General features: G+C 37.1%; 7 protein-coding genes across 11 annotated transcripts in view; 3 read left to right on the top strand and 4 right to left on the bottom strand.

The window, feature by feature from the left end:
* Window positions 1-1,838, top strand: part of Lgr4 (Leucine-rich repeat-containing G protein-coupled receptor 4) — a 58,018-nt gene extending 56,180 nt beyond the window's left edge. For both annotated transcript variants that reach the window (XM_008196727.3, XM_015981079.2), the window contains 4 exons: window positions 101-332; window positions 384-496; window positions 546-677; window positions 723-1,838. In XM_008196727.3, the coding sequence (XP_008194949.2) occupies window positions 101-332; window positions 384-496; window positions 546-677; window positions 723-785 (540 nt within the window). In that variant the 3' untranslated portion in view covers window positions 786-1,838. The remainder of the gene's footprint in view (window positions 1-100; window positions 333-383; window positions 497-545; window positions 678-722) is intronic.
* On the bottom strand, window positions 1,732-2,815 carry LOC658804 (uncharacterized protein). The gene is made up of 3 exons (XM_965161.4): window positions 2,533-2,815; window positions 2,323-2,476; window positions 1,732-2,279 (listed from the first exon to the last, which is right to left on the bottom strand). Exons 1-3 carry the CDS (start codon window positions 2,717-2,719, stop codon window positions 1,826-1,828), a joined length of 795 nt encoding a protein of 264 aa, XP_970254.1. The 5' UTR covers window positions 2,720-2,815; the 3' UTR covers window positions 1,732-1,825.
* A 186-nt stretch (window positions 2,816-3,001) lies between these two features.
* Ets97D (Ets at 97D) lies at window positions 3,002-6,228 on the bottom strand. The gene is made up of 4 exons (XM_015981081.2): window positions 6,022-6,228; window positions 5,635-5,977; window positions 5,448-5,586; window positions 3,002-3,790 (listed from the first exon to the last, which is right to left on the bottom strand). Exons 1-4 carry the CDS (start codon window positions 6,111-6,113, stop codon window positions 3,021-3,023), a joined length of 1,344 nt encoding a protein of 447 aa, XP_015836567.1. The 5' UTR covers window positions 6,114-6,228; the 3' UTR covers window positions 3,002-3,020.
* A 566-nt stretch (window positions 6,229-6,794) lies between these two features.
* Window positions 6,795-10,689, top strand: LOC658948 (protein regulator of cytokinesis 1). 2 transcript variants are annotated; one of them, XM_064358524.1, is made up of 3 exons: window positions 6,795-7,900; window positions 10,010-10,315; window positions 10,366-10,689. In XM_064358524.1, exons 1-3 carry the CDS (start codon window positions 6,800-6,802, stop codon window positions 10,534-10,536), a joined length of 1,578 nt encoding a protein of 525 aa, XP_064214594.1. In that variant the 5' UTR covers window positions 6,795-6,799; the 3' UTR covers window positions 10,537-10,689. The 2 variants fall into 2 exon arrangements, with proteins under 2 accessions (XP_064214594.1, XP_970388.3); XM_965295.4 differs by having other exon boundaries at window positions 9,998-10,315.
* Window positions 10,690-10,828: 139 nt separating this feature from the next.
* On the bottom strand, window positions 10,829-12,509 carry LOC135267006 (uncharacterized). The gene is made up of 3 exons (XM_064358525.1): window positions 12,371-12,509; window positions 11,295-12,328; window positions 10,829-11,246 (listed from the first exon to the last, which is right to left on the bottom strand). The coding sequence occupies exons 1-3, from the start codon at window positions 12,383-12,385 to the stop codon at window positions 10,856-10,858; spliced, it is 1,440 nt and encodes a 479-aa protein (XP_064214595.1). The 5' UTR covers window positions 12,386-12,509; the 3' UTR covers window positions 10,829-10,855.
* Window positions 12,510-18,406: 5,897 nt separating this feature from the next.
* On the top strand, window positions 18,407-22,628 carry LOC660149 (protein regulator of cytokinesis 1). 2 transcript variants are annotated; one of them, XM_015984480.2, is made up of 4 exons: window positions 18,407-18,613; window positions 18,665-20,000; window positions 21,951-22,256; window positions 22,307-22,628. In XM_015984480.2, the coding sequence occupies exons 1-4, from the start codon at window positions 18,561-18,563 to the stop codon at window positions 22,472-22,474; spliced, it is 1,863 nt and encodes a 620-aa protein (XP_015839966.1). In that variant the 5' UTR covers window positions 18,407-18,560; the 3' UTR covers window positions 22,475-22,628. The 2 variants fall into 2 exon arrangements, with proteins under 2 accessions (XP_015839966.1, XP_971501.1); XM_966408.4 differs by having other exon boundaries at window positions 18,432-18,613; window positions 21,939-22,256.
* LOC659020 (hypothetical protein) lies at window positions 22,346-24,462 on the bottom strand. Of its 2 annotated transcripts, none has more exons than XM_965359.4 (3): window positions 24,312-24,462; window positions 23,231-24,264; window positions 22,346-23,182 (listed from the first exon to the last, which is right to left on the bottom strand). In XM_965359.4, exons 1-3 carry the CDS (start codon window positions 24,339-24,341, stop codon window positions 22,792-22,794), a joined length of 1,455 nt encoding a protein of 484 aa, XP_970452.3. In that variant the 5' UTR covers window positions 24,342-24,462; the 3' UTR covers window positions 22,346-22,791. The 2 variants fall into 2 exon arrangements, with proteins under 2 accessions (XP_970452.3, XP_008194953.2); XM_008196731.3 differs by having other exon boundaries at window positions 24,327-24,416.
* Window positions 24,463-24,555: the final 93 nt, after the last annotated feature.

The raw sequence follows: 24,555 nt of genomic DNA, 5'->3' as shown, positions 1-24,555 counted from the left end.
TAATTAATGGCCAAACAGAAATTTGCAAATTAATGTTTATGACATTCAGTGGCAATCCATCCGTTATCAGATTATCAATAATTTTTTTTCTTTTCATCAGGGTTGGGAATATTCCGCGGCCATGTTCATGCTAGTCAACGCATTAGCCCTAACATTCATTTGTTACGCTTACATGCGGATGATAAACGAAATCATAGCAAGCGGCGTCGCGTGTCGATCAACCCGTCAAAGTCAAGAACGCGATAAAGTGGCCCAAAGATTCGGAATAATTGTCTTCACCGACTGTTTATGCTGGGTCCCTATCATAGTCGTCAAGTTGGTAGCGCTCGCAGGTAACTAAAAACCCCCCAAATTGACACTAATGACAGTGACAATTTCCACAGGTTATCCAATCCCTAAAGATTTGTACGCCTGGCTTGCGATTTTCATTCTACCGATCAACTCGGCCCTGAATCCGGTCCTGTACACGCTCACGACCACAGTTTTTAAAAAACAGGTCCGGATTTGCAAAAATCAAAATTCACTCACCGATTTTGTGATTCCAGATGAGGAAAATTTTAAATTCTTGCATTCGGAAACGAAGACCCGAACCACATTCGGCGTCCGAATCGGGGTTCAGTTTAAGTTTTGGGGTTTTTCCAAAAGGGGGCAGCACCAGACGGATTTTGAGTTACAGGGTAGGTGCCAAGGGAAACTGGAAAGGAAATAAATGTTGGTTTTAGGGGACGCAGAGTAGTCTCACAGCGAGTAAGAATAGCTGGAAGAGGACCCCCACAGCTGTCTGATAATTGTACTAAACGTATTTTTCCGTATGTGTCATAAATACGGGTATCTAAAAGTTAGGATACGAAAAGACGTACAAAAAAAACGTTCCCGTCCTTGATAGTTCAGTTACTATCGCCAGAGGGCGCTGTACCATTACCGTCTAAGTTTTCATACAAACTGTTGTATTTGTATAATGGTTAAAACAAAGCAAACAAAAAAATACAGTCAAATAGAGAATTAAATTCTCAATAGTAGGACATAAACACAATGCAAAAAAATTATCGTAAACTGTATTTTAAAAAATTTCAAACATTTACCAAATTGCAGTCTGCCTCATATTTTTCAAAACGCTGCGAATACGGTGACAGATGCAAGAAAATTGTTAGGAGAAAAGTTGGAGAGAATTAAATTTCCTACAAAAAAGTCCGCGAGACCATATCTCTATCTTGAGTCATTCAGGCCCCAAAGTCGTTCAAAGACGCTAAAGCGACAAAGTTGCTTCATTGTGCCGGTGGTCAAGTTAAAGTTAATTCATACCTAAACCGTTGAAGGTAAAAATACGGAGTGGCAGACTTTTTATAGAAAATTTAATTATATATAAGTTTGTTTCTTGCATTTTTATTGTATCTTCAACCGTATTCGCAGCGTTCGCAAAAATATACAGTGGAACGCAAATTAATAAATCTAAGCGATAAGTCTTTGCGCACGGGTGGAGATGCAAAAAAATTTTTAGGAACAAAGTTGTAGAAAATTATTAATTCATAATTAATATTAAAAAGCCCGCGACATCTTAACGCTCGAAGCGCCCTCATATTTATTCTTCCGAAGTATATCTTTTTGGGTACGATTTAGTTTCGTCGTTTCGTCTCCTAACTTATAGTCCTCCGTAGTCATAAAATAGGATTATTGTTAAGTAAGGACATTTCAATGTTAAAAAAATGGGGAAATACGTTTCAAACATGTAAATAGTAACAATAAGTGTATTTTTTATATTTACAATAATTACATTGTTTAAGAAATCTGTGATCCTTAATGTACTTTGTGTGGAAAATAAATAATTTTACGCAACATTATCTGAGAGTCTCACTACGTCAGGCAGCCCCTCTAACTTTTCGTACAAACTGGCGCAAGTTTTCATATCTTCATCGTCCAATTCTTGCACTTTGAGCGGTATAAACTCAACACTGGCACTCTGAATTTTATAATTAAATTTCTCCAAACCGGAGACGACCTTACTAAGGGTTGTGGCCCCACATGTGAATTCCAGACAACCCCCCACGTCCTTAACGTCCTCAGCCCCAGCTTCAATGGCATGGTCCGTGGCCTCCTCCAACAAACTCTCCCCCTTACCATCGACCTCGACCACAATAACCCCCTTCTCCTCAAACAAATGCATACCGCCCCCATCACTGTATTTACTTTTGTGTTTTTTCAAAATCGTCGTAATGTTCTGCTTCAAAGCGTGCAAATTGCTCGTAAACACCTCACACAGGATTATACAACCCCCAGGGCCCCTTAAAACACAAATCAAAATAAATCACTAAAAAAGACACATACTTGATCTCAATTAAATGGCTTTTGCTGTTGGACTTGTCTTGTTCGCAGCTTCGCAACACGCTTTGAATAGTGGCCGTGGGCATATTGGCACGTTTCGCTTGTTCGATCACATTTTCCAGTTTTGAGTTTTTTGTTATATCGGCTGAACCACCCTCTAAATTCCCAAAATGAGGTTATGTTAAACCACATGGGGGCCCTGTACCTATTTACCTTGGACTGCGACCTTCATCTGGCGACTTAGTTTCGTAAAAAGGAGAGAGCGTGCGGCGTCTTTAGCCCCCTTAATGTGCCTAATGTTTTGCCACTTAGAGTGGCCGGCAAGTCGGTAAATTGTCAAACTTGGAGTGTCCAAGGCACAAGGGAGTCGCAAACAGACTCTTGCCAAGTGTTTAAACATATTTGTTTAAATTTTTTGCTAAAAAACGGGGCACTAAACTAACCACAAAATTTCACAGAAATGACAGAGGCCGGTAAAACAGTTTCCTATCATGAATTTTTGATAACGAGCAAAATTTTAATAAAATAGTTGCAGTTCTAAGCAATTCTTATGTAAAATTAAAAAATTTGCATTGGTGGCTAATACAGCAAGTATTTCGTGTCGTAATTTTAACCAAAAATTTGTAGAACTGTCAGGTCGATAAAACAGGTTTCTGTGATTCGGGGAAAACCAAAAACACAATTAAACAAATAAAAAACGTTTATTTGATTAGAGGGTTTCCGTAGTTAATCAAATTGGACAATTCTCTCGCGTCGTAACCCAGCATTTCCTTCAAATCACAGACAAACTTATAAACAAATCTCTCTCCATGGACTTTTGAAATCATGTCCCCATCGTAATAATACCTCAAAGCGCGTGACAATTTCTCGTAATTCATCGCTGGCTTGTTTTTCCTCTCGCCCCACAATTGCGCCACTAATTGTGGGTTCCTTAATTTAAATTCTCCGTCATTCCCCGTCCAATGTATCACCGACTTATATTCTTTACTCGTCAACAACTCTAACAAAAACTGCCACAGTTGAATCTGGCCGTTATTTCCCGCCTTATTTTCGAAATATGTAACCGCCGATGGGTAATTGTTCATGACACGATTGAGTCGTTTTTGTTTCATGACATGTGGTTCCTCACGGTCTTCTTTTTTTGTCGCAACGACTTTCATTTTTCGTAGCAATTCAAGATGCGTCCAGAAGATGTCACCAGGATCGTATGGAACAATTTTCTGGAAATCGCTGACGGTCAAATTGTATAATTCACGCCCCGTCATTGACCAATCAGATAATTTAATGCTAGGCAAGTTGAATTGACGGACCGCCCATTGCACCCAATGACGGACGTGCACTTGTGACCATTCCATTGGATCGTGAGGGATTTTAAGGCGGTCTTGTTCACGCTTGTAGGCCAGATCGACCTGCCATTGGACGACGGCTTTCGGGGGCGGGGCTTGGCACCGCTCACTTTGATTCAACTCATCTGAAATAACAGTTTTGGCGAAAATTTTACAATAATTAACCGACCGTAATAAAATTTCACCCTCCTTAAAAGGTTTTAAATAAAGACAAGTTGCAACATTCATCAGACTAAAAAACATACATATTAAAAATACAATATAACCAAAATTAATTACTAACCATTCTTGGAAGTGAACGTTAGAAGATAGAATTAATCTGAATGAATTTTGAATTAATTTAAAAGATTAACAAAAATGAGGCTTACAATAACAAGCACTGTCTTTTGACACCAACTAAAAAGATCTTAGTTAAAAAAAATACGTAGGAATGAGTGGAACGTGTTATTATTTAAAAAAAATTGAAAAAACATTAATATTATTTTCTGAAAATATTTTTTTAATTAGTTTGAAATAAAATTTCAAAAAGAACCATTACATTTTTAATGTAAACAAAAATAACTTTTAAAAATTGATACTTTACTTGCAATTATTATTAAATAACCAAAATACTGACGTTAAAATTAAATATAATTAACGTCAAAAAGATTATAATTAAAATCCTAATCACAATACTATTAAAAAAAAGAGACAAAACATGTTAAAAAATGATGAAAATTATGTGTTATTATCATTACTTTTTCATGTAAATTTTACTAAATTTATCAGTACGTGATTTGAAATTAAGAATAATATTTTTATTTTTTTTTAGATTAAATCATTTCGGAAGTAAGACATTTTAGAAGTTTTTGATTTTAGTTTGCTAAAGACAAGATTTAATATTTAGATTTCTTGTAAGATAATTGTTCAGTATAAAAATACGAAACTTTGCCCTAATTTTAATTACCATTTGATTTTGATTTTAGGCTAACAAATTTTCTTGTAATAAAATATACTTTTCTGAAAGATCTCAGAAAATATTTTAGATTTGCTATGCAAACCGTATACCACTAGAAAGCTTATTAAAAATTCAATCGCTACATGAAAAAAATACAAGATGTTCAATTTGAAAAAATGAGTTATTTAACTTTTTGCGTTTTGGCACACCTGTACATTAGCTGCGTGTTTCAAGTAAAAGTCGACTATTTGCTAAAACTACAAGGTATTTTAAGTTTTTCTACTCCAAATTTATCGGAAAACATTCATAAGCGACTTCACAGTCATTTTTCAAATGTTGGTCTTTTTTATAACGAAAAGTTGAATAATTCCGAAACGAATAATAATAGTTTACATAAAGATGATAGTTTATGTAGAGTGTTCCATTTAGAAAATATATAACTTTGGCTCACCACCCTGTGTATAATGTAAATATTTTTATGACAATCTATCAGATAATGAAAACTGTATGGGAATGTTTCAAATGGCAAAAAAGTTATGGGCTGACTTACATACCCTTGGGTCACGTTGTATGAAAAAATAGAACTAATTGGTTGTAAAATATTGGCTAGAAATTTTGAAAGGTTATAAAACAGTGTTACTAAAATTAATTCCATCTATTAATAATCACTTCCAAAAATTTAAAGAAGTAAAAAGGTCAGTATTTAATTGTGTTTATATTGTATCTTTAATATGTATGTTTTTTAGCCTGATGCTGTTTATTATATAAACGAAACGTTGCAACTCGCAAACCTTTTAAAGAAGTTGGTCCTACAGTCGTTTTATTACAATTTTTCAGTAACTAACCGACGTGAATATAGTCTTCTGCTGGCTTAAGGACGTCCAAAATATTAATTCGTTTCAAATTCGCTTGTAACTGGACATTGATTTGGACCAAACCTTGGCCTTGCACACACTGTTCCACGAGATTTTTGTCATTTTCCAGCTAAAACCTTCTAACTAGTGGTACAAAACTCACACAGTTAACACACACCATTTGTGTCCCCTGCAAATAGAACGAATAATCGGCGAGGCTCAAGCCGAGCCTTTGCTCCAGCAACTGGCGCAGTTTGAGGAGCGGCTCCTGTATGTCCATATGTTGCATTATGAGACTCGAGTGTGTGTCCTCGACGTTCATCAAATCCGAGTCCAATTCTTGCATCAAATGGTCGTCGAAATCGCTCGCACTTTCAAGTGAATTGATCATTCCCAAATGAACCGAATCGTCATCAGTTGTGATTTCGTCGAAATCGTCACCCGCTGACTCCAATTTGACGCTACGAAACGACCCAGGGGGCTGGTACTGCACCATATTGCCCTCATCGTCAATCACAAAACTGAAAGTGAGGTTAGGTGGGGCCACTCTAAAAAGCAACTTCACCTCTTCGACTTGTCCGACTGTGACTTGTAGACTTTCTGGCCGAACTCGTTCTGAGTCAAGATGAATGTTTGCACTTTTGTCTTCTCGCACATTATTAAGGATTATTCAATTATTTTCATATTATTATTATTATTGGTAAATGACAAGTCAACAAATGTCGGTGAGGGCAGCACTGACACCATGAACATTACAGTCGACCATTTCTCCACCATTCTCGTTTTCTACAGCCAAGTTCACACCAGGAAAAATTATTAAAATAATTGTAAATCTTTATAAAAACATCAATAAGCTGTTACACTGACCATATCACATGTGTAGAACATCTCCTGACCAATCTAATGTGTTTCTATTAGAAATTAAAACTTAACTGCATTTCATTTCTGCATTTTTTATTCTCATGTCCAAGCAATGCAAACTGATTTTTTCACTCCCTTTATATCCTGCAATTTTCTTTATTTTTACAGGAGATTAAGCCCTTCGATAGGGCATTTGACTGTAAAAAAATCATGTTCGGACAAACACCTCTTGGTTGGGAAACTTTAAAAAATCTTTAAAAAAATAAAGTTTGCAAAATAGAGTAACTTTATAAAAATTAAAAAAATTCGTTAAGGTCGCAAGAGGTGTTTGTCCGAACATGATTTTTTTACAGTCGAAGGCCTTATTAGAGGGCTTAAGTTACTGCAGAAATAAAGAAAATTGCAAGATATAAGGTAGGTAAAAAAAATTGAAAAATAAAGAAACTTCATAAAAATTTAAAAAATTCGTTATCGATAAAATAATGAAACTGTTAGAGAAACTCGAAAATCTCTGTCGCGACCTCCACGTCCCAATCCCCACTTTCAACTACGAAGGGGTTCCTCTGAGTGAGGTGCGCCTCCAAATCGTCCAAAAGGTGGACGAATTCGAGGCTTTGGCCCAGATTCGCCGACGGGAGTTTAGCGAGTTGCAGCAGAAAGAGCTCAAACTGTGTGCCTGTCTGGGGCGGGCCCCCCTCCCGTTGCCCCCCGAGCTGGAGGAGTTGAAGGCCTATGTCGAGAACCTGGAGACGGAGGCGATGGAACGGGAGGAGGTTTTCTTCCAACTGAAGGAAAAAATCGTCGAGATTGTCGTCTCCGAACTAGAGATGTGCCCTAATCTAGAGTTCGAGAAGGATATTTTGAATTTGTCCAATACCCAAGTGCGCATAACCGACGCAGAAATGGAGCAGTTGCGGCAGTTCCACGACCAGTTGGTCAAGCGCCTCGCTGACGTGACCGAGGAGGTTGAAGAGTTGAGGAGCAGGATCGACGATTTGTGGAAAAAATTGGAGGTTGATTTGGTGGAGCGTGATGATTTCCGGGCGAGACACGTGGGGCACTCGTTGAAGACGCTGGAGGCGCTTAAAGAGGAGTTGAATAGGTTGAAGGCGATGAAAAAGGCCAAGCTTCAGAGTTTCATTTTAAAGCAACGAGATGAGCTCGAAGAATGGTGGGAAAAGTGTCACTGTACACAAAAACAACGCGATGATTTTACGTTTTACTACTCCGATTGTTTTACCGAAGATTTGTTCGATATACATGAGCGTGAAATCCAGAAATGGAAGAATTATTACGATGGGAACTCTGAAATCTTTGCACTTCTCAAGGAGTTTAAGACGTTGTGGACGGAACAGATCGAGCTAGAATCGAATTCTAAAGGTGCTAATCGGTACAAGAACCGCGGAGGGCAATTGTTGATTGAGGAAAGGAAACGTAATAAGCTCAAAAAACGACTTCCAGTAGTTGAGGATAAGCTCCGAAGTTTGGCTCAAGCGTATTTGGTCCGAAATGGGCAAGAATTCGAGACGTTTGGGCAAACAATCGACGACTACATTCAACAACTGCACGAAAATAAAGAACGGGTTTGTACAGTTTTTGCAAAATTTTTACTAAATTAATGTATTTTTGCCTGTTTTGAACTTTTAAGCATTTTTTCTAAACCACAAATTACTAAATTTGGTTGAAGATAATATTATTTTTGCTTTTTCCGAAAGTGCAAGCATGTCTTTCGACCGGACGTAGAATTATTTTGTAAAACTTTATTCATAATAAGTCGCAAAATCTATAAGTTGGTCGAAAATCGACTTTTTTCGCGAGCTTTTGTTAAGCTGGACCTAATAATTACGAAATTAGGTCAAAAGTGACACTTTTGTGGCGTTTTTTAGTGACATTAGAAATTTCTTAAACATTATTTAAAAAATTACTAAATCCTGTCAAAGGAGAGGTTTTTGAGGGTTCAAGCACGTTTTTCAGCAAAAGTCGCAGTTTTTCGAGAGATGTTGCCAAACTGGGCCTAAAAACTATGAAAATAGATCACAAATTACATTATTTTTGGCGTTATTCAGTGATTAGAACGTTGTTGAACCAGAAACTCAATAATTACAAATAATTTCCTTAAAATTTAGTTAAAATACTATCACTAGATTTAGTCGAAGATGCGAGTATTTTTGCTTTTTTCGAACAGTTTTTTTGCACGTTTTTCACTCAGAACGTAATTAATAGTTATTATTGTTAATAATACGAGTGCGAAAACACAAGCCTAAAGTTCGAGGGCTGTCGTTATGCAACGAGCGTATGCGAGTTGCATACCTAGACACTCGAGAACTTTAAGCGTCTTCGCGTAAGTGTTATTAAATTTTTTTTTGTTAGAACATTTTAATTTAAAACACGTTGCTGTGGGAAATGTGTTTTAAAATAGTGAAAATACGTTGCTTTCGGAAAGAGGATTACCTTAAAAAATAGTCTTTATAAAATAGGATTCAGATATTAAAAAAAAGCTTAAAATATTTCCAAAAAAAAACGCATTAAATTATATAATGCAGAACTGATGCAAAAAATCTGATTAATTTACGATCAGTGTTTAAAGACGTCTATCAATCGGATACTCAATTATTACGAGAAATTTCATTAAAAATCACTAAATTACATAAAAAATTATGCTACTTTTGGGTATTTCGAGCACATTTTTGAGCTAGCAACTTGGTTTTTTTCTTCAAGATTTCGCTAAACAGCCCTAAAATCGAAAATGTCGCAATTTTTGCGTTATACGAACCCGAACAACTTCTCAAACTTATTTGGACAAATACATTTTTGCAAGGAAAATGCACAAGCTAATAGAGTATATTACAGTATAAGTGGATATGGAGGTTTTTAAAACGCACGATTTTTCGAGCACGACAGCATAGCCGGAGTATTTGAAATCATAAATACTGATATTAAGGGGATAATATCCACGCTAAAAAGCGTCGAATTTCAATCATCTTCCTCGTTGTTTTACAGCTTTTGTAAGTAACGTTTTTGAAAGTTATTTACAGGATACAATCTTTTCCTCGGGTTGTAAGAGAGAAAGTGTTTAAAAATGCTATCAGTACTTTATTTAATTCAGAAAAAAAAATTTGAAAACCGAAAAAAATTGGTGTTTTTTGAACATTATTTTCCTTGACAATGAGTATTAAACAGAAAATGAACTACTTTTAGCTCTGTAGTGGACTAAAAGTTGTCTATTTACGTTAAAGCTACATACACAATGCAACCTTCTGCAAAAAAGAAGTTTCTAGCTTTATCCAGAAGGAAAATGAGGATGTAAATGAAATATTTCACCAACTTTAAGTTTCTCAAAAAATTTCCACAAGAAGGTCTTTTTCAGTATGAAGACAATTCAAAATCGAATTCAGCAGAAAATTTTGCATAACCTAGACAGACAAATAATTTATTAATTATTGCGGGCTACTGAGGACCCTGTCCTGGCCAGTTGACGTAGAGTACATAAATTATGTCATCTTTCATATTTTTTTCTGATAAATGATTAAAAATTAGACAAAAAAATCAAAAAACATTTTGTGTATTCACAGAATTGCATAAGTTTGAATTAGTTTAAGTGTTGTTGCAATAATCCTAGTTCGATAATTAAAAATACAACGTTATGTTTATCTCTTGAATGAGTTTTTAATTATTTTTAGGATTTTAAACAGAAACTGAGTGCCAAGAAACAACAGCGTGACCAACAGCCGTCCTGTTCGAGCAGATTGCCCACAACTCCACGCCACTGCTCCCAACGCAAAGTCACAGCGACTCCAGTGACAGAACCCTGCAAAAAAGCAAAACTTGCGGTTTTGAAAAAGGTCTCAAAGACTGGCTTACCCAAATTCAACACATCAAAAACTAAGAATAATCGTCGGCGGTCGTCTGCACATAAACAACGACTGAGAAGCCGACTGTTTAAGAGCTCGGATAAGGAAAATCAGAGTAATGTTTCGACCACATACCACGATTTTGAGGTGAGTTTTTGACGAGTTGTAGCGAGTTTGGCAAATTTGGAGGTTTGTAGAAAGAAATATCGGCAAGAGATGCGTGCAGGAGTACCATTTTTGGTGGAACGATTGGTCTACAGGTTACAAATCCAGAGGGAATTCGCATAAAGCAGGAAAACTTTGCCATTCCCAGTGGCATTGCTCCCTTGCCCAGCACATCAAGGTCCAAAAATCCGAGCAAATTTTAATTAATCGACTGTTACATTTTGTTTTTGTATTATTTTACGCACATGTACTTAAAAGGAGTTTAGTTTTTAAATTACGTCCATTTGTTTTTTATTTAAAGGTGCTCCTCTATTATATGTTACAAATTACTAAATATATTTATTGCATGACTAAAATTTGTTGCATTTATACTTTATAAGAAGGAAGATAAGATTTCGCCAAAATGCACCACCCTGTACATTTCTTTCTCCAGAGTCACACATATATTTTTTTCGACGATTTCAAATATTCCATGGTGGGGGAGGAAAAAATGTCTTTTGTGGTAGTGTTTTATTTGAACAATTAATCATTTTTGTGCATCTCTTGGTACTCCTTGAAGGTGTACAACCCCTTAAACGTTGCAATTCTCAAATTTCGCGCGCTCGCTTTGGCGTTGATGTGCCAGTTGTGCAGTTCTGCCACCTGTGAGGAACTAGCTGCAGCAGTGTCGCCACTCCTGTTCAAACTTCCCATCCAGAATTCGTTGCCAGGCAACGCATTGCCATCCCAGGGATACGACACTACCAACAGTTTGCCTTCGTCGTCCCCTGCAAGTTTCTCCTGGGGATTTTTATCGATCATGTGTAGTGTGATTCCCTTGATTTTGTCACCGTTTGAGTACTTCCCCGCGGAAGTTTCGTGAATGTAGGCGAAACGGACATCGCTGATGTGTTTCAACTCATCGCCCAGTAGCCTTAAATTAATCGTTATTGGGGGAAGGACTAAAATAATTATTTATTACTCGAGCCGTTGGGCGAACGTGTCCATAAAAATTTTGTTTTGTTGGTGGGTTATTTTCCATACGCCCAGACCGAGGCCTACAACGTGCACATATGCCATTTTATTTTCCTGTTTCGCTCGATCATTTGCTTCGATTAGAAGAGTATCAATCGATAAAGCGAGTCGTTTCTCATACATCAACCGATCGAAATATTTGCCTCTCCCTAATTCCAAATATTGCTCAGGGTGTGACCCGATTTGTTCCAAAACCTTATCATAAGTCCCATTCACACTGCCGTAAAATTTCAAAAATTCCTGCTGCAAGGTTGGCTCTTCTGACGGGCCGTATCCATAGCAACTAGTGTTTTGTTCCTTGCAAATGACAACCTCGCGGTACTCCATTACCCTAGATTTTTCAAGTCTGGGGCCAATCACCCCAATTATCACCCCATTCTCCTCAACTCTGCTCCGATTTGGCCAAACATAGCCCATATTATTGCGGTCCCCATTATTGATAAAGTAACTAAACGACGAGACTGACAATAACGCCGATAATTTTATTTCATCGTAACTGAGACAGTTTTCCAAAACCAGAGGCGGCGTTTCGCTACTTGTCCCAATTGTTTCCCACCGGCCTGAACCATTTGTTTTGTTCAAAAGTAAAAAACGGTCCACAGGCCCCATGAACATAACCGCCCGTTTACTCAACAACCTATCAATAAACTGCAACAGCGACATCTCTTTGTAAAACTCCTTCTTCTCCCCGTACTTCCCCTGATGCAGCAGGAAAACAGCGCATAAATACAGCGCATGTTCGTGAATCACCGGATACGCCGAATTTATGTTCTTCTCTAGGGTTTTTACGGCGGTGTGATTTTGAAGTTGACAACAACGTACTGATTCCAAAGGGAACTCAATAGGGAATTGTGAACTTTTCTCAATTATTTGGCTCAAACTGACATCAGGGACGGGTTCTGTGTTGTTGTTTTCCGAAAGGAGGAGGGTTTTGTGGTCACCGCTCCAAACAGGTGATGGCTTGAGCCACTCCATCATTGCCTAAAATGGGACCTTTTCACTTTTCACTTCGATTAAACTAACACTGTTACGCCTCATGAATTGTGGAAATGCAAACAAATACGGGAAGCTAACACTGTAAACTGATAACAGAGAAAAGCGACGCGCAACGTTACACGAGTAAATGACGGTTGAGGGCACGATGTCCTTGAAATTATTTGAAACGGTTTAAAAAAATGTGGTGGCAGTCCTGAAGTTACTAAGAGATAGACATTAAAGTTACTAAAGTGCAGTTTTGTAATGACAGGTAAACATAATCTAATATTAGCTAACCTTACAATAGATAAATATTTAATAATTGTTAGTTGCTTAGTTTAGTTAAATGTGGAAGTGTAAAAAGTGAAAGGGGTGTGGTATCAATAAGACTAAATGAAAAGAACATTTATAATAGATGATTTATTAACATACATACAACAAGGGAAGCTACATACGAAGCAATTTGTTTTGATAAATAAATGACCCATGCCACCCTATGCTATGGACCTATGGTTACGTAAGTATACATCATTCTTTGTTAAGATTATAATACAACCTTGAATACAACCAGAGAACGACGATAATACAATTAACAAAGGTTACAAATGTGAAAAAATAATGAGGCGGCGTTCTTTTTTAGATTTAGTTTTTTGCAGAGTATTGTGTGACTTCACACAAAGGAAAAGTCGCATCCTTACAAACAGACCCCGTACGTAGTCTAAAGGAAAGTTTTTGCAGGGATGTGAGAATGGAATTTTGCTTAATTCGGTAAGTATTTGAAAACCAACCCGGGCCCCAGTGGAATAACGTTCAAAAAGGCCGTTGGAGAACTGGTGTTCCAACTGGGCAATGTAATACACAAAATTAGTTGCAGGCATTGTTAGATTACCAAAATCTGAGCTTTCATCTAAATTTTTGTAGTGACAGAATAAGGTATCTTCGGAAATAGTTTGGCAGGCCTGTGCATATTGTTCACAACTAGTGCATGAATGGCGCTGCAAGCATTTTTGCATTAAGTATCCGGAAATGTTTCTTAAAATATTTTGCTCCGGCAACTCCAAGGAACGGTAATCTGTGGAATCTACTTGTAAGCGTTGGTCTAGGGTAGCGCTGGTATCAATTACATTTATAATTTTTTTAGATTTAAGGGGGCCAGAATCTAGAGCAGTCAAAACAGTTGCTAAATCTGGCATGCAATTGCCGGTTGTGGGTGGTAATAAGAATTTTGTGCAGAACAATTTTCTGAATGCCCAAACGAACTGTATTGGTGTGGGGTTTATACAATTGCCACTTTGTTTTCGCACCGTTCCGAAAAAATTTTCTAGAAAATCTTGATTTAAGCGCCTTGTGGGTAAGGGTTGGCTTAGAGATCCGTGAAGCTGCATCACTCCTTTAATTGTTACCTGCCAACATGCCATCGATTTAATACGACGAGTTACGTCCGCGTTTCTGTCATCAACGACAGCAGTTGTTTTAAAAAAGTGCAGCATTTTTTCAAGGTGGTTTTTTTGCAATTCTGATCCTACAAAAGCAGATTTAAAGGATTCTACATTTGTTACCAAGGTTGTTGAGTTCAAAATGTCAAACAGGTTATTAACGTTACTTATAAATGTAATTGTAGCCAACGCTGCAGTTGATAGCAGTCCTAGAGACATCTCGGTTTCCATACCAGATGCCACGGTGTGGCTAAACAACTGGGTGGCAAATTTAACCTTCATCTTGTCAAACTGGCCAGGACTTATGTGCACCGACTGCAGTTTAGGAGCAAATTTGAAAGTACGTTTTTGATCATGTTCAAAAAATGCACGTACAAATACGTGGTCGATTATTTGCCCGTTATCCAACCGGAAGCGATATTTTAAAAAATTGTTTCGTAGGGCTTTGATGAGATGGCACACATCAAAAATGTAAAAAATGCGATCTGTACATATACCCTTACAATAAAAATAGGGTGTTTCGGGCGTCACGTTTAAGCTCGCAGCGACCTGCTGAAAATTGGTGCCCAAGTCTGAAATGACCGCTTTCACTTGGAGGCCGATAGCGTACAACTTGTTGATAACAGCACACAGTAATGCTTGCAATTCCCTAGCATTACACTGTGTATTAACAAATACATAAGCTAGTGCCTGCTTCCAATTATCAAAAATACCGCGCGCCATTATTGTTAGAACATTATTGGCAGGCTTGTATTCTTTGCCATCTACTTGGTGAAAGCCCACGATTTGATCTTTGCTTACATCATAATACAAATTTGCTTTTAAGCTCATCTCGTCCATACAAATAACACACTGCCGGGCTTCTGCATTTTAAAAGTCGGCTTTTATTTCCATCCGCAGTAGAATTTGTGCACCCCGCAGCACTACACAGGCGTCTTTTAGGCATTTTAATTGTCTTTTTTCAATTGCACTATCACTAATATGTATACTACACTAAAGGCTACGTAACTAAATCTAAGAATAATATTAATGCACTATATACTATATACAAAAAAAGTCAAAAAGTTCCAAACTAAAAAAAGCCACAAAATTCGCAAATCTACAAAATCGTACTGTACTCGCACTGATCTGCTTTGCGAATGCTTATTACTTTCTGCGTAGTGCAGATTCTGCATTTTTTAAGTGTTAATGTAAACATAACTTTGCACTTCATAAGTGCCCGCACGTGTGTTCTAATATTTACGGAAACTTTCTTTTTATAATTATTACTTTTGGGCTTAGTTGTAAATTTTTTAAATGTAATAATTTACGTTTCAGCTATTACCAAATATATTTTTACATACCTTTGAAGAGTTTTTAATAGCTACTTAGTTATTTCACTAAGTAATATGTACCTACCTTTTTTTTGTCAGAATAATGAGGCTTCTCCTATAACTTTTTTAAAATCATTGCAACAGGTTTTTATCAAAAACCAATTGCAGTTATTCCACAGCAAAAAAAATTATATGCTTTCAGCGTTACCACCATTTTTTAGAATCAGCTCAACATTGCAATTTATTAATTTTTTTCTTGGGTTAATGAACAACTTTTCATTTTTATCTTTTTATTCATTAAATTACAATAACATTCAATTAAAAAAGCAGCATTGTAGCGAGATAATGATTATTCCAATATACATGCTTATTTCAAATCGCGCGCCTCAAAAAGTTCGTTGAGGGCGCCCCCTACTTTTTAGTCGTGTTCACGAATTCTCTGTCCGCGTCGCTTCTCCTCTGTTCTCTGCTGATAACATAGTGACAAGTCAACAAATGTCGGTGAGGGCAGCACTGACACCATGAACATTACAGTCGACCATTTCTCCACCATTCTCGTTTTCTACAGCCAAGTTCACACCAGGAAAAATTATTAAAATAATTGTAAATCTTTATAAAAACATCAATAAGCTGTTACACTGACCATATCACATGTGTAGAACATCTCCTGACCATTCTAATGAGTTTCTATTAGAAATTAAAACTTAACTGCATTTCATTTCTGCATTTTTTATTCTCATGTTCAAACTGATTTTTTTTCACCCCTTTTATATCCTGCAATTTTCTTTATTTTTACAGGAGATTAAGCCCTTCGATAGGGCATTTGACTGTAAAAAAATCATGTTCGGACAAACACCTCTTGGTTGGGAAATTTTAAAAAAATAAAGTTTGCAAAATAGAGTAACTTTATAAAAATTAAAAAAATTCGTTAAGGTCGCAAGAGGTGTTTGTCCGAACATGATTTTTTTACAGTCGAAGGCCCTATCAGAGGGCTTAATTTCCTGTAAAAATAAAGATAATTGCGAGATATAAAGTGGGTGAAAAAAAATAAAGTTTGCAAAATAGGGAAATCTTAAAGAATCTTTAAGAAATCATTAAGGTCCCAAGGAGTGTTTGTCCGAACATGATTTTTTTAAAGTCGAAGGCCCTATCAGAGGGCTTAATTTTCTGTAAAAATAAAAATAATTGCGGAATATAAAGTGGGTGAAAAAAAATAAAGTTTGCGAAATAGGGAAATCTTAAAGAATTTTTAAAAAATCATTAAGGTCCCAAGGAGTGTGTGTCCGAACATGATTTTTTTACAGTCGAAGGCCCTATCAGAGGGCTTAATTTTCTGTAAAAATAAAGATAATTGCGGGATATCAAGTGGGTGAAAAAAAATAAAGTTTACGAAATAGGGAAATCTTAAAGAATCTTTAAAAAATCATTAAGGTCCCAAGGGGTGTTTGTCCGAACATGATTTTTTTACAGTCGAAGGCCCTCTCAGAGGGCTTAATCTCCTGCCAAAAAAAAGAAAATTGAGGGATATAAATAGAGTAAAAAAAAAAAAGTTTGCGAAATAGGGAAATCTTAAAGAATCTTTAAAAAATCATTAAGGTCCCAAGGGGTGTTTGTCCGAACATAATTTTTTTACAGTTGAAGGATTTATCAGAGGGCTTATAGTCCTGCAAAAACAAAAAAAATTGCCGGAAATAAAGTGGGTGAAAAAAATAAAGTTTGCGAAATCGGGAAATTTTAAAGAATCTTTAAAAATTCATTAAGGTCCCAAAGGGTGTTTGTTCGAACATGATTTTTTTACAGTCGAAGGCCCTATCAGAGGGCTTAATTTCCTGTAAAAATAAAGATAATTGCGGGATATAAAGTGGGTGGAAAAAAATAAAGTTTGCGAAATCGGAAAATTTTAAAGAATCTTTAAATGTTCATTAAGGTCCCAAGAGGTATTTGTCCGAATATGATTTTTTTACAGTTGATGGCCCTATTATAGGGTTTAAGTTACTGCAAAAATAAAGAAAATTGCGGTATATAAAGTGGGTGAAAAAAAATAAATTTTCTGAAATCGGAAAATCTTAAAGAATCTTTAAAAATTCAATAAGATTCCAAGAGGTGCCTGAATCAATTGTGCTTTGTAACGTCACACCTACCGAGACAAGTAAACTGCACGATCTGTCAAATTTTGAACTTTGAGGTCTCATAACTTTTTTCTTTTTGCGAATATAAAAAAATAAAATGAAAATGCTATCAATTTCAAAAAAATTGGAACTTCCTCATTACATTTTTTACCTCAAAGATTTCAAGAAAGTGGTTTACAGTTTTTAGCCAGTTTAGAACTATTCAAAAATTTCTGAAGTGAGTTTTGCCATTTTAGAGCAAAAAATCGCCCAAAATCGCACGGAACAACAACAAATGAGCCGGAATCTTAGACAAAGTTGACACTTTTGAGATTCAACGTGAGGTTTTTTCATCTTTTTTTGCTCGAATCCGTTTTTTTATTTATCAAAAACTCACTCACCCCACGTGATCTAGTATCGGCTCTCAGATTTGAGACCTCTTAAGACGCCCCCCGAGAACTGTCAAAATGATGTGTTCATACTTTTATACATATCTCAAAAAATAGACCACGAGGCAGCACCAAACAAAAAGCAAAATGATTAGAAATTAATTCTCCACAAAACTCCACATTTTTTCTTTAGAATTGAATCCATTTTCATGGGTGTCAAACATAAGATACTGTACAGATCAGAAATAAAAATACACCACTCATGAACAACATCATCGCAAATACGCATGCAAAAATTAAACCCAATATTAGCAATAGCAAGAAAAAAACTACCTTTCGAAAAATTGCTTTGAGAATGAGATTTTTAAAACTTACCACTTTCAAAATTTATTTGCCAGTTGGAGGCGCCACAATGGTTTCCGGTTGAAAATTGTCGATTTTAAGATATGTTTAAAAGTAAAAAAAAACAGTAAAAACACATTTTTTTGATGTGACAGTTCTCGGGGGCCGCCTTAAATGTAATTCTGGAACGCATTTCCAGATTTGTCTGCCAGTGTATGTTTCTAGAGATGTATGTACTGTTCTGTCATTTAATTTTCTGTTGATGACAAGTTTTAGACGTGTATTTTTCTTACGCGTTCCCTTACAGTCGACCAAAAAAAATGTAGGCAACTCTACGCGCACGAAGCCAAGTGATTTGTTGGACGTTTGTAATTTTCATGGTGTAAATTACAATTTTTAACCCGATTATGTGTAGTTTTTATTTTATAACTGATTAGATTAGTGTCGGAATATTAGTGACTTTCTGGCACCGTTTATTAAATTTTATTTGAGCTATTTAAACCTTTCTTATCCAGAGCGCATGCGCAACCTTGACATTAAACAGTGACACTGAAGGACGTTAAAACGAATTTAAAACTTGTTACCGTCCTTTTTATGTCTTTAACGTTTCACTGTGTTTGTCAGTAAAAGTTTCCAAGTTTTTAAGAAATATGTGCGACATAAAGCGCCGGCTGTCTCAAATGGACGATTTCAACGAAAAAATGTGAGTAATTGGTTAGTGGTTAGAAAAAGTAGGTACAACAGTTCCAATTAGGTTTGAGGGCAAGCCGTGGGCCGAAAAACTGTTATCTGAATCGATAAAATTGACAAAAAAGGCAGTGGCGAACTGGTGCCACATCGTGTGTAAAATCGGCGAAGCCGAGGTAGACCTGGACGATTATGTGACAATTTTCCTCCAACAAATCGAAACCCTTTACGAAGACCTGATCGCCGATGTGGACACAATCCACGAGAAAAGTCTCGATAAAATAATGAAACTGTTGGAGAAACTCGAAAATCTCTGTCGCGACCTCCACGTCCCAATCCCCACTTTCAACTACGAAGGGGTTCCTCTGAGTGAGGTGCGCCTCCAAATCGTCCAAAAGGTGGACGAATTCGAGGCTTTGGCCCAGATTCGCCGACGGGAGTTTAGCGAGTTGCAGCAGAAAGAGCTCAAACTGTGTGCCTGTCTGGGGCGGGCCCCCCGACTGCTCCCCGGGGCCCCACTCCCGTTGCCCCCCGAGCTGGAGGAGTTGAAGGCCTATGTCGAGAACCTGGAGACGGAGGCGATGGAACGGGAGGAGGTTTTCTTCCAACTGAAGGAAAAAATCGTCGAGATTGTCTCCGAACTAGAGATGTGCCCTAATCTAGAGTTCGAGAAGGATATTTTGAATTTGTCCAATACCCAAGTGCGCATAACCGACGCAGAAATGGAGCAGTTGCGGCAGTTCCACGACCAGTTGGTCAAGCGCCTCGCTGACGTGACCGAGGAGGTTGAAGAGTTGAGGAGCAGGATCGACGATTTATGGAAAAAATTGGAGGTTGATTTGGTGGAGCGTGATGATTTCCGGGCGAGACACGTGGGGCACTCGTTGAAGACGCTGGAGGCGCTTAAAGAGGAGTTGAATAGGTTGAAGGCGATGAAAAAGGCCAAGCTTCAGAGTTTCATTTTAAAGCAACGAGATGAGCTCGAAGAATGGTGGGAAAAGTGTCACTGTACACAAAAACAACGCGATGATTTTACGTTTTACTACTCCGATTGTTTTACCGAAGATTTGTTCGATATACATGAGCGTGAAATCGAGAAATGGAAGAATTATCACGAGGAGAACTCTGAAATCTTTGCACTTCTCAAGGAGTTTAAGACGTTGTGGACGGAACAGATCGAGCTAGAATCGAATTCTAAAGGTGCTAATCGGTACAAGAACCGCGGAGGGCAATTGTTGATTGAGGAAAGGAAACGTAATAAGCTCAAAAAACGACTTCCAGTAGTTGAGGATAAGCTCCGAAGTTTGGCTCAAGCGTATTTGGTCCGAAATGGGCAAGAATTCGAGACGTTTGGGCAAACAATCGACGACTACATTCAACAACTGCACGAAAATAAAGAACGGGTTTGTACAGTTTTTGCAAAATTTTTACTAAATTAATGTATTTTTGTCTGTTTTGAACTTTTAAGCATTTTTTCTAAACCACAAATTACTAAATTTGGTTGAAGATAATATTATTTTTGCTTTTTCCGAAAGTGCAAGCATGTCTTTCGACCGGACGCAGAATTATTTTGTGAAACTTTATTCATAATAAGCCGCAAAATCTATAAGTTAGTCGAAATTATGTCGAAAGTAAGGCTTTTTTGCCTTTTTTGAGGGTTCAAGCACGTTTTTCAGCAAAAGTCACAGTTTTTCTAGAGATGTTGCCAAACTGGGCCCAAAAACTATGAAAATAGGTCACAAATTACATTATTTTTGGCGTTATTCAGTGATTAGAACGTTGTTGAACCAGAAACTCAATAATTACAAATAATTTCCTTAAAATTTAGTAAAATACTATCACTAGATTTAGTCGAAGATGCGAGTATTTTTGCTTTTTTCGAACAGTTTTCTTGCACGTTGTTCAGTCAGAACGTAATTAATAGTTATTATTGTTATTATGTTATTAATAATACGAGTGCGAAAACACAAGCCTAAAGTTCAAGGGCTGTCGTTATGCAACGAGCGTATGCGAGAACTTTAAGCGTCTTCGCGTAAGTGTTATTAAATTTTTTTTTATTAGAACAGTTTAATTTGAAACACGTTGCTGTGGGAAACGTGTTTTAAAATAGTGAATATACGTTACTTTCAGAAAGACGATTACCTTAAGAAATAGTCTTTATAAAATAGGATTCAGATATTAAAAAAAAGCTTATAATATTTCCAAAAAAAACGCATTAAATTATATAATGCAGAACTGATGGTAAAAAATCTGACTAATTTACAACCAGTGTTTAAAGACGTCTATCAATCGGAAACTCAATTATTACGAGAAATTTCATTCACTAAATCACTAAATTACATAAAAAATTTTTTATTTTTGGGTATTTCGAGCACATTTTTGAGCTAGCAACTTGTTTTTTTTCTTCAAGATTTCGCTAGACAGCCCTAAAATCGAAAATGTCACAATTTTTGCGTAATACGAACCCGAACAACTTTTCAACTTATTTGAACAAATACATTTTTGCAAGGAAAATGCACAAGCTAATAGGGTATATTAAATTATAAGTGGATATGGAGGTTTTTAAAATGCACGATTTTTCGAGCACGACAGCGTAGCCGGAGTGTTTGAAATCATAAATACTGATATTAAGGGGATAATATCCACGCTAAAAAGCGTCGAATTTCAATCATTTTCCTCGTTGTTTTACAGCTTTTGTAAGTAACGTTTTTGAAAGTTATTTACAGGATACAATCTTTTCCTCGGGTTGTAAGAGAGAAAGTGTTTAAAAATGCTATCAGTATTAAACAGAAAATGAACTACTTTTAGCTCTGTAGTGGACTAAAAGTTGTCTATTTACGTTAAAGCTACATACACAATGCAACCTTCTGTAAAAAAGAAGTTTCTAGCTTTATCCAGAAGGAAAATGAGGATGTAAATGAAATATTTCACCAACTTTAAGTTTCTCAAAAAATTTCCACAAGAACGTCTTTTTCAGTATGAAGACAATTCGAAATCGAAAAGCTAACTTCGAATTCGAATTCAGCAGAAAATTTTGCATAACCTAGACAGACAAATAATTTATTAATTATTGCGGGCTACTGAGGACCCTGTCCTGGCCAGTTGACGTAGAGTACATAAATTATGTCATCTTTCATATTTTTTTCTGATAAATGATTAAAAATTAGACAAAAAAAATCAAAAAACATTTTGTGTATTCACAGAATTGCATAAGTTTGAATTAGTTTAAGTGTTGTTGCAATAATCCTAGTTCGATAATTAAAAATACAACGAGCCTGTTGTCCAAGCGGAAAAAGATGGTGTTATGTTTATCTCTTGAATGAGTTTTTAATTATTTTTAGGATTTTAAACAGAAACTGAGTGCCAAGAAACAACTGCGTGAGCAACAGCCGTCCTGTTCGAGCAGACTGCCCACAACTCCACGCCACTGCTCCAAACGCAAAGTCACAGCGACTCCAGCGACAGAACCCTCCAAAAAAGCAAAACTTGCGGTTTTGAAAAAGGTCTCAAAGACTGGCTTACCCAAATTCAACACATCAAAAACTAAGAATAATCGTCGGCGGTCCTCTGCACATAAACAACGACTGAGAAGCCGACTATTTAAGAGCTCGGATAAGGAAAATCAGAGTAATGTTTCGACCACATACCACGATTTTGAGGTGAGTTTTTGACGAGTTGTAGCGAGTTTGGCAAATTTGGAGGTTTGTAGAAAGAAATATCGGCAAGAGATGCGTGCAGGAGTACCATCGGTGGAACGATTGGTCTACAGGTTACAAATCCAGAGGGGATTCGCATAAAGCAGGAAAACTTTGCCATTCCCAGTGGCATTGCTCCCTTGCCCAGGACACCAAGGCCCAAAAATCCGAGCAAATTTTAATTAATCGACTGTTACATTTTGTTTTTGTATTATTTTTACGCACATGTACTTAAAAGGAGTTTAGTTTTTAAATTACGTCCATTTGTTTTTTATTTAAAGGTGCTCCTCTATTATATGTTACAAATTACTAAATATATTTATTGCATGACTAAAATTTGTTTCATTTATACCTTATAACAAGGAAGACACTAATTTGCACCACTCTGTACATTTCTTTCTCCAGAGTCACACATATAATTTTTTCGACGACTTCAAATATTCTATGGTGGGGGAAGGAAACAATGGCTTTTCTGATAGTGTTTTATTTGGACAATTAATCAATCATTTTTGTGCATCTCTTGGTACTCCTTGAAGGTGTACAACCCCTTAAACGTTGCAATTCTCAAATTTCGCGCGCTCGCTTTGGCGTTGATGTGCCAGTTGTGCAGTTCTGCCACCTGTGAGGAACTAGCTGCAGCAGGGTCGCCACTCCCGTTCAAACTTCCCATCCAGAATTCGTTGCCAGGCAACGCATTGCCATCCCAGGGATACGACACTACCAACAGTTTGCCTTCGTCGTCCCCTGCAAGTTTCTCCTGGGGATTTTTATCGATCATGTGTAGTGTGATTCCCTTGATTTTGTCACCGTTTGAGTACTTCCCCGCGGAAGTTTCGTGAATGTAGGCGAAACGGACATCGCTGATGTGTTTCAACTCATCGCCCAGTAGCCTTAAATTAATCGTTATTGGGGGAAGGACTAAAATAATTATTTATTACTCGAGCCGTTGGGCGAACGTGTCCATAAAAATTTTGTTTTGTTGGTGGGTTATTTTCCATACGCCCAGACCGAGGCCTACAACGTGCACATATGCCATTTTATTTTCCTGTTTCGCTCGATCATTTGCTTCGATTAGAAGAGTATCAATCGATAAAGCGAGTCGTTTCTCATACATCAACCGATCGAAATATTTGCCTCTCCCTAATTCCAAATATTGCTCAGGGTGTGACCCGATTTGTTCCAAAACCTTATCATAAGTCCCATTCACACTGCCGTAAAATTTCAAAAATTCCTGCTGCAAGGTTGGCTCTTCTGACGGGCCGTATCCATAGCAACTAGTGTTTTGTTCCTTGCAAATGACAACCTCGCGGTACTCCATTACCCTAGATTTTTCAAGTCTGGGGCCAATCACCCCAATTATCACCCCATTCTCTTCAACTCTGCTCCGATTTTCCTCAAAATAGCCCATATTATTGCGGTCCCCATTATTGATAAAGTAACTAAACGACGAGACTGACAATAACGCCGATAATTTTATTTCATCGTAACTGAGACAGTTTTCCAAAACCAGAGGCGGCGTTTCGCTACTTGTCCCAATTGTTTCCCACCGGCCTGAACCACTTGTTTTGTTCAAAAGTAAATAATGGTCCACAGGCCCCATGAACACAACCGCCCGTTTATTCAACAACCTATCAATAAACTGCAACAGCGACATCTCTTTGTAAAACTCCTTCTTTTCCCCGTACTTCCCTTGATGCAGCAGGAAAACTGCGCATAAATACAGCGCATGTTCGTGAATCACCGGATACGCCGAATTTATGTTCTTTTCTAGGGTTTTTACGGCGGTGTGATTTTGAAGTTGACAACAACGTACTGATTCCAAAGGGAACTCAATAGGGAATTGTGAACTTTTCTCAATTATTTGGCTCAAACTGACATCAGGGACGGGTTCTGTGTTGTTGTTTTCCGAAAGGAGGAGGGTTTTGTGGTCACCGCTCCAAACAAGTGATGGCTTGAGCCACTCCATCATTGCCTAAAATGGGACCTTTTGTTCGAGGGAAATTAATTAAGGCGTCTCACTTCGATTAAACTAACACTGTTACGCCTCATGAATTGTGGAAATGCAAACAAATACGGGAAGATAACACTGTAAACTGATAAGGAGTTGCATTTGCGTTTTGATGGTATTACAGGAAACTGTAATTTTGTATTGGTGGTTGCATACACGACTGTAGCATTAGAACATTTGGAGAACTTGGAAGATAATAATGAAATCCAATATAATGCAAAGAATTTTTAGAGAATATTATTCCAAATATATTAT

This window comes from Tribolium castaneum, chromosome 8 (assembly GCF_031307605.1).
Source record: "Tribolium castaneum strain GA2 chromosome 8, icTriCast1.1, whole genome shotgun sequence".
Classification (NCBI taxonomy): domain Eukaryota; kingdom Metazoa; phylum Arthropoda; class Insecta; order Coleoptera; family Tenebrionidae; genus Tribolium; species Tribolium castaneum.
The sequence above is the reverse complement of the archived record's forward strand: the minus strand, read 5'-3'. Positions and strand labels throughout refer to the sequence as shown.

What these genes read in the sequence shown, in the direction of transcription:
- Ets97D (XM_015981081.2), bottom strand. Translation starts at nt 6,113, where the DNA reads ATGTGCGAGAAGACAAAAGTGCAAACATTCATCTTGACTCAGAACGAG. An exon ending in CAGTCGGACAAGTCGAAGAG is followed by an intron (nt 5,978 to 6,021) that starts GTGAAGTTGCTT and finishes CCTCACTTTCAG; the next exon opens with TTTTGTGATTGACGATGAGG. An exon ending in AGAAGACTATATTCACGTCG is followed by an intron (nt 3,791 to 5,447) that starts GTTAGTTACTGA and finishes CTGTTATTTCAG; the next exon opens with ATGAGTTGAATCAAAGTGAG.
- LOC660149 (XM_966408.4), top strand. Translation starts at nt 18,561, where the DNA reads ATGTGCGACATAAAGCGCCGGCTGTCTCAAATGGACGATTTCAACGAA. An exon ending in GACGATTTCAACGAAAAAAT is followed by an intron (nt 18,614 to 18,664) that starts GTGAGTAATTGG and finishes AGTTCCAATTAG; the next exon opens with GTTTGAGGGCAAGCCGTGGG. An exon ending in CCACATACCACGATTTTGAG is followed by an intron (nt 22,257 to 22,306) that starts GTGAGTTTTTGA and finishes GGAGGTTTGTAG; the next exon opens with AAAGAAATATCGGCAAGAGA.
- LOC658804 (XM_965161.4), bottom strand. Translation starts at nt 2,719, where the DNA reads ATGTTTAAACACTTGGCAAGAGTCTGTTTGCGACTCCCTTGTGCCTTG. An exon ending in GATGAAGGTCGCAGTCCAAG is followed by an intron (nt 2,477 to 2,532) that starts GTAAATAGGTAC and finishes TTGGGAATTTAG; the next exon opens with AGGGTGGTTCAGCCGATATA. An exon ending in AGCCATTTAATTGAGATCAA is followed by an intron (nt 2,280 to 2,322) that starts GTATGTGTCTTT and finishes TTGTGTTTTAAG; the next exon opens with GGGCCCTGGGGGTTGTATAA.
- LOC659020 (XM_965359.4), bottom strand. Translation starts at nt 24,341, where the DNA reads ATGAGGCGTAACAGTGTTAGTTTAATCGAA. An exon ending in ACAGTGTTAGTTTAATCGAA is followed by an intron (nt 24,265 to 24,311) that starts GTGAGACGCCTT and finishes GTCCCATTTTAG; the next exon opens with GCAATGATGGAGTGGCTCAA. An exon ending in ACGTTCGCCCAACGGCTCGA is followed by an intron (nt 23,183 to 23,230) that starts GTAATAAATAAT and finishes GATTAATTTAAG; the next exon opens with GCTACTGGGCGATGAGTTGA.
- LOC135267006 (XM_064358525.1), bottom strand. An exon ending in ACGTTCGCCCAACGGCTCGA is followed by an intron (nt 11,247 to 11,294) that starts GTAATAAATAAT and finishes GATTAATTTAAG; the next exon opens with GCTACTGGGCGATGAGTTGA.
- LOC658948 (XM_965295.4), top strand. Translation starts at nt 6,800, where the DNA reads ATGAAACTGTTAGAGAAACTCGAAAATCTCTGTCGCGACCTCCACGTC. An exon ending in TGCACGAAAATAAAGAACGG is followed by an intron (nt 7,901 to 9,997) that starts GTTTGTACAGTT and finishes AATTATTTTTAG; the next exon opens with GATTTTAAACAGAAACTGAG. An exon ending in CCACATACCACGATTTTGAG is followed by an intron (nt 10,316 to 10,365) that starts GTGAGTTTTTGA and finishes GGAGGTTTGTAG; the next exon opens with AAAGAAATATCGGCAAGAGA.